This window comes from Argopecten irradians, chromosome 6 (genome assembly GCF_041381155.1).
Source record: "Argopecten irradians isolate NY chromosome 6, Ai_NY, whole genome shotgun sequence".
NCBI classification, from domain to species: Eukaryota; Metazoa; Mollusca; class Bivalvia; order Pectinida; family Pectinidae; genus Argopecten; species Argopecten irradians.
Window position 1 is genome coordinate 10,481,586 of NC_091139.1, and position 11,923 is coordinate 10,493,508.

The 11,923-nt window shown below is 33.7% G+C and overlaps 1 protein-coding gene across 2 annotated transcripts in view; it reads right to left on the bottom strand.

Annotated features, from left to right (window-relative positions):
* Positions 1-9,190, bottom strand: part of LOC138324944 (uncharacterized) — a 31,095-nt gene extending 21,905 nt beyond the window's left edge. Inside the window, exon 1 of one of the 2 annotated variants that reach the window (XM_069270221.1) lies at positions 9,020-9,190. In XM_069270221.1, the coding sequence (XP_069126322.1) occupies positions 9,020-9,114 (95 nt within the window). In that variant the 5' untranslated portion in view covers positions 9,115-9,190. The remainder of the gene's footprint in view (positions 1-9,019) is intronic. The other variant, XM_069270220.1, reaches the window with a different exon arrangement.
* Positions 9,191-11,923: the final 2,733 nt, after the last annotated feature.

Genomic DNA, 11,923 nt, shown 5'->3' on the forward strand with positions numbered 1-11,923 from the left:
ACATAATAAAACATTTTTGTACTTAAGGATGTTGATTTGTAACCATATAGTTTCTAAAGATGGATCTTCGATGTCCATTCTCCTAGTATAATTTAAGTCATCATATAAGTACACAACTATACCACCACCTATTTGATCTGTTCGGTCTTTTCGCTGAATGGTGTAACCATCAATACTGATAATATCATTAGAGATTTCAGGATTTAAAAATGTTTCACAAAGACCAGTTATATGTATTGGGTCACTTTTGTCACCGAAAAAAGATTCTAATTCATCTAATTTGGAATAAAATGTCTAATGTTCCAGCTACACATATGTAAACCTCGATGTTTCAATCCAAATTTCTTACTAAAATTATGGAATACAACAGAATGTACAAATTCATTATCAAGTGGCATTGACATATTAGCATTGTCAGACATATTATCAACAAGAGCATCCATATTCAAAGGCACGTCACTAGTTATATACAAAAACATGCTATCATCGGTTTGAACAGTATCGTCATAGTTTAAAGACGCATGACTAGAATTACATGTTATGCTAAAATCATTGTGAACAATATTGCAATCGTCATCATTGAAAGATGCATTGTTTACGATGCCGGGTTGATTGCTTTCCACTGACATAACTATCCATATGGTGTTGGTTTTGTTCACATAATACACACACTTTGTCAGATTCACTAGTGTAATTGAGGTTACAGTTAGTGCACAGAGAAGGTAAAATAGCGAATCTATTATTACACAGCTGGTACGAACTAAGACAAGACCTGTCCGCGTGGTCCTAGTAAACGCATTCCGACAGAACGTGTCCAATTTGACCACAGTTAAAACACCTAGTGTTACTGCGGTGTGTGTGGCGATTCCTGCTATACAGCTGGGGTGGTTGATGCCATCCACTATTAGTATGGTCGTTATATGATGGTCGTCTAATAGACGACTAATAGTCTAATAGTGTAATAGCCGATACATTTACAGCGTATCTCAGCGGTATAGGAAGATGAAAAACGTATTTTTTTTTTGGTGGGGGGGGAGGATGGGGGGTTAGGGAGGCAAAGTTCCTCAATATTTGGATCCCCCCTCCTCGCCCCATACAAACAGGAGGAGATTAATTCTTTGATTCAACACACAACCATAAATATTTTTTCATATATCATTAAGAAATTATGGTGTTTTTGGGGTCCGAGGTTCTCCTACGGGGAAAAAATACGATTTAGAATGGCTGAGATGAGTTTTACGATGCATTTTGATGAATTTGCCAGCGCCCAAAGGCGCGATATTTTGGTGTTTGAGGGGGTCCGAGGGTCTCATTCGGGTAAAAAATATTACGATTTAGAATAGCTGTGATGAGTTGTACGATGCATTTTAATGATTTTAAAGCATTCTTAACATGATACATTTAAAAAAATGTAACCTGTAATTAGAAATGATAAGTGTGAATGTCATCATATCATTATGCAACTCTGCTCAATCTGAACATACCGGCTTCACGCTATTGGCACATTGTTGTGTTTACAACACAAAATCAAAATGAATTAATTGTCCCGCTAAGTCATATAAACAAATAAGTCTTTTAAGAGATATTTATTTAAATAGTACGTAGAATCCCTTGATAGACGTTTTTAGTCTAGTTCATGTGTATTGAATTTTACAGTTAAAGGTTCGAACATTATGTGCATACATGAACGTTTTAGGAAATACGCCGGATAATTTTCTAAAATAAAGTACGAAAAATGTGCAGTAGGAACCTTTTTTCTTTCAAATGTGCAATTTCAGAACATTTCAGGCGGCGAAAATGGTGGGGAGGGGGGGATGCAAAAAGACATGTTTGCCCCCACTGAGAAACAGGGAGGCAATTGCCCCCGAAAAGGTTATAAAACTAGTGACATCTAGGGGAAAGTCCATTGGAAGGATTGACATTATAACTGGGGATATATAGGGAATGTCCATTAGACGGATAGACATTATAACTAGGTATATATAGGGAATGTCCATTAGACGGATAGACATTAAAATTAAGGATATAATGGGAATGTGTAATATTGATATAATGATAAAGAAATACATATACCTAATTAGTCCGCTAAACATCCTATATTAATAGGTGTTTCCCATTTTTTTCCTCATTATAAGGTCTATATATTAGGCCCATTTTTTATATATCATGACAAATGAAAATGAAATAATGGTAGAAGCAAGTATAAAACCATATAATATAATGAAAACTCTTCTTTATAGCTTCAAAAACCTGTACAATATATAATCATATACACTTAAAAACTCTTCACAACACGTCTACATACATTTCAACGTTTATTAGATTTAACACAGTAATCAGTAACTTTTAGTCGATAAAGCAGTGTTTTCAGGCGATAGCGGATATTTCCATATTTCCTTCGATCGAATGTTTTGAATGTTCCAGCATCGCGCATGCACATAGGAATTGTTTACACTCGCCGAAAGATAATATTATTGAATAGTGACTAGGTTCTTTCTATTTATTTTCAGATTTATCCCCATTTTGAACAAAATGGTTATAAAAACTTTTAAATTTTGTTATTAACACAAAGTACACAACTTTTACAATTATTTTTATTACTATAATTCTTTTTATATTTTATTACAGCATTTTTCAACGATTTAGTCCAATCAAATAAGATGTTAATTTCAATAATACGGGTCGTCTCTTGTTTTCAGGCGTCCTCTTAATTATCCATCATGATCAATTTACCAAGCAGCAAAATATCGAAATGTAAGAAAGAATTCTGGTGATGTAAAGTCATTTTAAGCCATCGATATAATTTTTATAGAAGTGGTTATTTTATCATATAGGTGATCAACAAGTCGGCAACCACAGATCACGCCGCACAGGGAAATAATTTACTTGATTAGACAACTCTAAAGTCATCAACAAAGAAAACAGTACGGCAAGTGAAAGAAGCCATCTGGGAACGGCGCAGAAGGCACTTTATAAATAAGGACGAGAGACCCATAGACTATTGCACATCTGCGACTAGGTATCAAAGTAAGTGTTGACAGTGCAATCAACATGCAACTCAGCCACTCATTAGAGTTGACTTCTATTGAAGGCCATGCCGAGAGCTTGTACGGTATCGACAGTTTTTACCATCTCGTACACGTTTACACACTGAGGTTCCATCTCGTACCAACATCCCTCCTCAGTGTGTACATATATTGTACTTGTCGTTTACGTCTGATGAAGGTAGCAGTGTGGTTATCGACACGTCACGAGTAATAATTTCGTTGTTTGTGTCAAATAACTATTTACATAACCTGCCCTTACCAACCTGAAGAATATGTTTTACAACATCAATATAGATGCTCTGACGTTATAAAGACATTACTCAACTGTTATTCCTTCCATTCGGAAACATAATCGATGTTTACTGTATATGCTTCTTATGATTCGATTTTACATTGGAAATTTATTTTCATATGGGGTATTCCGAAAGAATTAAATGAAATGTTTTACATGTAATCATGTTTTATATCAAATTAATGTTTATATATAAATTTATTCTATGGAGCGATGAATAAATATTTTTGAAAAATTCGTTCCATATTGAATTAAGGTCTCTCTAAATGTTCCAATTTTTTTATAATTATCTTTATATTCAGGATTTTCAATCAGTACAATATACAAATAGTCAAATACACTCCATAGACTCTCAAACACATACACACATACTAAAAAACCCATATACTCATATATTAAACACATACACATTCACCTACATACATTATATAAGGAGGAAAATGATACAAATGAGGTGTTTGAGAGGGAAAAAATAAAAACAAAGAAAACAATTATATTGCACAGAGTATTAAGGAAAGGAATCAAAGATTAGAAGAAAAAGAAAAGAGTGATAGAGTTATAAAGAGATCAAAAGAAATATGAAAAAAGTCGAAAGGGTCTAGGTAGGATGGAGACGAGGAACAATCATATATGATCAGTTGAATACTTTATTAAAAAATCTTTAAAAAAGAAAATGCAATTTCGGCTTGTGCAGGGAAGGGGGTGGTGTAAAAAATAATAATAAATAAAATAAATAAACTATAAATATGGATTTAAAAAGTTTATAAAGGAAATGTGTGTCAAAGTGCAATTATAACTTAGTTTTTCCTATTTTCTCCAATTATTTTCAAATTTAAGTTTCAATTTTTCATCTTTACTATTTGAAATTTATTTTTGAATTGTATAATGGTCTTTAATTGTATAAACTTAACTTTGACAAAAAATTAATCAGACTGAACTCTTTGATAAAATTGTGTTCCCACTTTCTTATATATCAGAAAACAGTGATGTTTCTAATTCTAACACTAACATTGCCAGTTCAGCAAACCCAAACAAAATGTTAACAATGGTATACTTTATGGCGTCTTTTTCTGCAAACTACTAGAACATTTAACAAATATTTTTCTTTAGTGTTTATTTTCATGCCTTTCTGTCCGGTAAAACATTCAAAAGATGTTTACAAATATCTGATTACGCCAGTCACGATACCAACAGATAACATGAACAGGGGACAACAGTTCAAGTGTGACACAGACAGTTTTATACAAATATACGTACAGGTAATTCGTTTTTAGTTTCTCACATTACTGGTTGTAATGGTAACAAAAATGAGCCAGTTATAATAGTCCACTAGCTATGGGGATGTAGAGACGTTCACAGGTTGTTACGGGAACTTGATACTCTCACGGGTATGTTATGCATTCCTTTCTTTCAACAAATATTGATCTTCTATCAGCAGGTGTTCACACAATAGACATGGAAGTAGACTACAAAGGTATGAACGTTGGAAATGTGTTCCAAAAAAAGTTGTTTTTTACGTCTGTGACCTTGACCTTGAACTTTATCGTGAAAAAATCGAACGTACGTTCCAAGAACTCATGTACGTTCATATAGTCATTCTACTCAACTTTTGCATCTATAGGACTAGAAGACTTAACTCCTTAACTCCCTACGCATTTCTATGCATTTTCATTTCAGTGTTTGTTGAGCTATCGGTATACTGTTTACATGATGTAAAACAACAGAAAATAACCGACAACTTTAATGACAAGTAAAAATTCATTTTACAACGTCTTTGTTCTCTTGCAATGAGTTGAAAAATCATGCCAACTTAATTCCGAGATTTTTTTTAATTGTTGACATCGTGTATCAGACGGCATAATTGCAGTAGCGGAGATTCTCGTTTTATGCCACAGTTTTTGTAGTCGATATTGTCAGTTTTATGTATAACCAATTATATTGAGATTAATCAGCTCTAACCTTAATTTTCTGGTAGGTGAAATACATGTCATACGTATCCTGGTACCACACAGTAGCCTTACTCCTAATACAAAATAAACAAAATATCTATTTACTAAACATACCAAGAAAATCGATAAACCATTGGTAAAAAATACTCAAATATGCAATTCATAATATGCCAAAACAAGTTTTATCAATAAAGCCATTTCTTAAATTTTATTTATTACACACGTGTAATATAACCTAACTGCATTGTGATTGGTGAATTCGATGAATGGTATGCATTTGGGCAATGACCTTCTTTTTACTACGATGTTTTAGTACGAAATACTGGATTGAACGAACATCACTGCACTAATCTACAGGTGCATTCGTAACGGTGCGTAAATTAGTATCATTTCTCACCATCTCGTGTCGATTTGAACACGATAATCGATGAAATCATCTTTCAAAACTCCTTAATCTAACAGTAAAAGTTCAAAGCGGTGAAAAACAACGTCTAACAGTCCTGCACCACGATAACAGTGAATAACTGTTGGGGAATGCTTTCGCTCCAAACGTCAATCTGTGACGTCACGAAAACATCACACTATAAAATGTCGCTTGTGTAGTCGCATATACGCTACAAAATTATTTGATTTCAACATTGTTTTCCTTGCATTCAATTCGTCGCTTCAGTTATAAATCATTTACATGTAAAGGTTTGATAATGAAGTACATGATAAACCATAGTAATACTTTAAATAAACTGGCTATCTTTCGTACTATTTATTACATACTTTACCGACTTTTTTCCTAGTGATACAGTCCGAATTTCAACTGATCTATTGATTGATCATCTAGCAGAAATCTCCAAACAGTAAGAAACAAGCATAGGGAAATATTAGTCATAAGGTAAATAGAATATATATTTCGTTTCCCTTCATATTATATTAACACTACTCGTTTTGAATTCTAAACTCGTATTTTAAATCTAATATGAAGGTAAACTCATGACAGATTCTATATTTCTATTGTCTCTTCAAATCAGATAATTACATGACCATTTACTCTGAAGTAGTTGTTCATCGTGCATTTATCTAATTCAAGTAAACGGCCATGTACACAAGTTATAAATGTACAATGCAGAATTACTTCAATCAGCGGCCGTCGTAAAACTGAGAACCGTGTCTAACGCATCATTAGGACCCGGGCCTCTATCAAATTATATGGATGCCTTACATCCCTTACAATGAATTGCACCAAGGTGGAAACAGAGAGGGTTCGTGCGCAATAGTATTGACTCGCTTTTACAAATATACAAACAGTGAGGCTTGTCTCCAACAGTCATCGCGTTTTGGTTTCCCATAGTGGAGGGAACATTTCTGGATTATCGATGATCGGTGTCTATGGTACACATGTAGCTACATGTACAGCAAGTGGTCTTAATACAGATGCATTTTTCGTTTAGATGTTATTTGACTTCATTAGCAGTTCGATCAATACTAATTTTAAAGAAAAATACAGGACACACCCCCATTCAATGCAAAACATGTCTCAAACGATTATTTTGATTATTTCAAAATACTGTAATAAAATCCATATTGATGTGTATGTAAATATGTGGACCCCATTTCTTTATATAATCGAAAGTAAACATGTTTATGAGTATGTAGTGTTTTAGTATATCTGATAATGTGTCATTTTTCAAATAAATTAGTGCATGTACGTAACTCTGCTCCTGTCGGACACCTTTACTTACTGCAGGTAAACGAACTATCAGATTCAGAATGAGCGAAAGACCGTTACTTGTAATTTATTCATGATTACTGAATGGACTGCCATTTAAATGATATTTCAGTAATATAATTCTTGATTTTTTTATACAAACTGTGTTTAATTGAAAACTTACAGGTACATCAGTTTGGACTACAAGTTTATGGACACAGTGGGTGACTATACCTTAGGAAGAAAACCAATATCCTGCAATGAAACTCATCCAGTTCATCACCATTTTCAATTTGTTTTTAAATATCATACCAGTCCTGTATCTGACTTTGGAGTTCTTTCTAATTTAATTTACACAGTTGTGAACTTACGCAAGTTACTGTTTAAAAAACATAAGAGACATAATGTATAAATACATTCACATAGATATTTTATATTCATAATTAAACCAAAATGAAAACGTGTACTGAAAGTAGAGTAAAGTGTATGTAATTCTTATCAAACGTGCATGTATGACGTCACCAAAGTTCAAGGATACAAGAAACATTGTAATCTATGTATCAAAAAGATAGACAAGACACAATACACATGTATATAGACACAACAGGCCTTTGGCTCTATAGATAACACGGATACCTCGATATATGTGAAACACAGAATGTATGTACAATGTATCTATAGTGACATGCATGTGATGGATAACATAAAAATGTACAGATGTTTGTAGATACAGCAGTGTATCTATGGAATGGACAAGACAAAACACATATATGTACGGTGCAGTGTTTCTAGAAACTAAACAAGACATAACACAAAAGTACCACTGCATCGTATATACAATATGGTTAAGACAATGGGGGCTCCTGTCCTATGCATCGCTTTTCCTTAGCTTATATAGCTATATAGACAGAGCTTTGTATACATGCATACTAAATCTAACCCTTTGAAACATAAAAAAGTGCACGTACATATATATTTACATTTTCACTTCAGTCCCAGTATATAATCTTACCAAGCACAGTTGGCAGTAATGTAGAATATAAACTTCTTATGACGTCATTATCATTATGACGTCACAATTGTCGTGCCAGCGATCACGGAAAACGGCTGTTCAAATGGCTGTTCCATCCGTGACAATAACGAATGATTAATTTATTTAGATGCAAAATCCCTTGTTATTTCAACATAAAATTGTAGCCAAATATAAATATAAGCGCGCTTCATTGAATTTGCCTCTGTCCAGTTGGTATTTATTTTGGCTATGAATGCCATCTGAAAGACGTTCAATGCTCAAATACATACAGGTAAAATGCATAATTTGATTCCATATGAGTCCCTGAGTGTTACAAACTTTTCCTCTGTCAACATTTATTCTGTTGATGATATTGATTTTGTGTGGTGGTACTATAAGAAAAAGGTGACACTAGGTAAATTGATAAATTTTGCTACAGCTAAAGCAGGAAAAATACAGCGCTAGATCAAAACATTTTCAAAAATCATCATTATAAATAATAGAAAATAAAATATTTTTTAGTAATCATGGCAACAACCAAAACTAAATTGAAAATGTGACATTCAACAGAACTTTCATCTCTTATTCAATTATATGCTTGATTATTAAGTTGTTAAATAAACATTTAAATCACATTTTAACATTTCAATCTTAGTTATTTGTCCGTAAAGCCAATCATTACAAATCATTTCATTCCCCGCCATATAAATTAAAATAATTAATTAGGAAATCTAACTATGTACTCCCTGGGTCGAACGAGTACTACGTGTGTACTGTATGGTCACCCACAAAATAAACGGAGGGCGAATCCAAACATGAAACACATGCAAGATAAATCTAAAGTAGGAAACATAACTCATTGGTTGACAGAGGTAATATTTTATAAACAAAAACTCACGTAGTTGGTGAGCCTTTGATATTTTATGAAGTTGCACAAAAATAAAACGCATTTCATAAAGAAAATATTTCAAAATAATTATAAACACACGTTAAATATATATAATGTGGTCTTAAACTTACCCAAAACATAATTGAGCACAACATCCCACAAACAGTACAATGTATAAAGAGATGTTTCCCATCGTTTTGTTGATGTCTGAATGAACGGGATACATTTACAGCTTTATATATTCGATGATTCGGGAATTTCTATCAGACAAAACATTTCTTATAAATGTGACGCAATGAATGCGCATGTCCGTTTATTCTTCCGCATTGGTTACATGAAATGGATATTATTGACAGTAATATCTTACCTTTCTTCGAGAACCACATTACTGTGGATATCAATCGGGCTTACCTACAAATAGGATGTTAGAATTCCACCGGGTGTCATTATTCATTATTGCATAATCATAAAATACGACCCGATACAATTTTGGATCTCATTTGTTCTTTTCTCCCTCATTAATTTTGCTCTTACTTACCTCTTGCACTGAATTGCCTCTATGAAGAACGCTCTAGGTTTTCCTTCCCTTGTCCGAGTTTTAACAGTTTTATTTTATCCTTCTGTTTAGAGCAACCTTATTAGGTGCATGATCTGGTCTAAAAAAGCGTACAGCGCATATATTGTATCTGCTTAATCATATTGCTATACGATTTGGCATTTCAACGTTGTCTATTAAAATACTTAAAATGTCGTGATTTTTTTTAGGCAACTGATACCAATACCCTGTACCCTCTACCCCCTACTCTCAATCCCCTACCCTCTATTCTCTACCCTCTAACATAATCTGCGCATGCGCACACTGATAAACTGTTATAACAGCATATGTATGGGTAAAGGGTAGGGGTTAGAAGGCAGGAGGTAGAGGGTGAAGGGGGAGAGGATACTATATATAGGTACATGTAATTATAATCTTCCTCAATATTAAATATGCTCTGTTATCTATTCGTGTAAATGATTAATAAAACAAAAGTGAAACATGAAAGGCATACCAGATAATTCATTTCTGCGTAAGTATAAAAGCTGCAAATAGTTTTTTATTAGTTTAACGTCCTATTAACAGCCAGGGTCATTTAAGGACGTGCCAGGTTTGATGGTGGAGGAAGGCTCGAGTACCTGGAGAAAAACCACCAACCAGCAGTCAGTACCTGGCAACTGCTCCACATGGGATTCGAACTTGTGAACCAGAGGTGGAGGGCTTGTGGTAATATGTCAGGAAATCTTAACCAATCAGCCACCGCGGCCCCACGAATAGAGTTCTCATAAAAGGTCTCATAAATGTTATGATAATTAGAAAGATTAGCACCTAATATAACCCATTACACTAATTGCCCACGATGAAATTTCAGTTAGCATTATACATTTCCAAGAAATTTCTCGATTAAAGCATTATATTGTTAAAGATGCTCCACCGCTGACAAATAGTATTTTTTCACTATCAAAAACAACAGCAGACTATTTAGTATTTTTCTTCAGTTACAAAAGTTACTTACTTTACACCCTTACCACCATTGGCAAGTTTGAGCTTCTAATTTTAGTTTAAGTTAAAACTATGAAAAATTATTAATTGCATCCCGAAAAAATTCCGGGCCACTATATCCTATATAGAATGAAGTACTGATTGCTCACACACAAAGGCAAAATAAATTATTTTATATTATTTTTTGTATTAATTAGACATATACATACACGATTAAACGCCAATTATTGTTCAAATGATGAATATCATTTATGTCCTATCTGATTTAAGTGTGATCAGATGAATGTACACCATCAAGTGTTGAAAAATGACTACTGACTTAAAAGGGTCCGTTTGTTTTGAATTAAAAACTTATATTCTTTACATGTTCACATGAGCAGTTTTCATTGGGATTGGATAAAGGGAGGTAATTGGCTTATTTGTTTATTTTCAAGGTATATTTTCTAGCCAAATGCTCAATATCTCTAAAAGAATTGCGAAAACAAAGAAATGTATGATTTATTATGGATTGAGTGTTCGGTCAGACCAATATTGTCTATATTTTGACGATTTTTTTTAATCTACATGAGGAAAACCAGTTTCCTTTTGTTAAAATAGGGGTAGCAGAAACTATAACATGATTATTCATGATGTACATGTACATGCATAAGTAGGTGATATTTTACAAATCTTTGATGCCGTGTCATCATCATGAAACGATACAATCCGTATTAAATGAATTTTGGTTATTTTATATATAGCAGTAGTGTTATTTTTGGGTTTTTTGTTGTTGTAAAAAACTGTTTAACATTTCTCGTTCTCTAAATCGTATGTAGATTGAATGTCCAGCCAGGCGATATTTTCTATTATAACCAATTTTTTACTGATTTTTCAATAAAATGGGGGAAACTAGCAGAGACTCTCTTACATGATATTCATTAAAATACATATTCCAAGCAGCTGTAGGGGTAAGATTACGAAACTTGTGATGTCGTATACAAATGTGAATTTTATATGGTCTTTTTTAGGGGCCTGAGGTTTGGAGCCCAAAATGGGATTCAAATAGACGCTAGGCTCAAACTTCAAAAATCTTCTAAATTCCGGAAATGGTTATCGAATCAAATACCCTTTCATAGATGGATTCACATTTCCCCCTGGGGAAGGGGGTCAAGTTAACTATAGTTTATTTATGGTAAAACACGTAGTAGGTGGCCTAGACGACCTGATATTGGGCCCGTGGCATGCAGAGTTGAATAGCTACCAAGTTATCTTCAAATGAAGGACATTGACCTTCATTCAAGGTCACAGGGGTCAAATAGGCTAAACTCTTTAAACAACCTCTTGTGAATAAACTAAGAGGCCTAGAGACCTGATAACGGGTCTGTGGCATGCTTGAATGAATGACTACCAAGTTTGTTCAAATGAAGGACCTTGACCTTCATTCAGGGTCCAGGGGTCAAAATGGCTAAAATCTTTTAAAACGGCCTCTTGTGAATAACTGAAGAGGCCTAGAGACCTG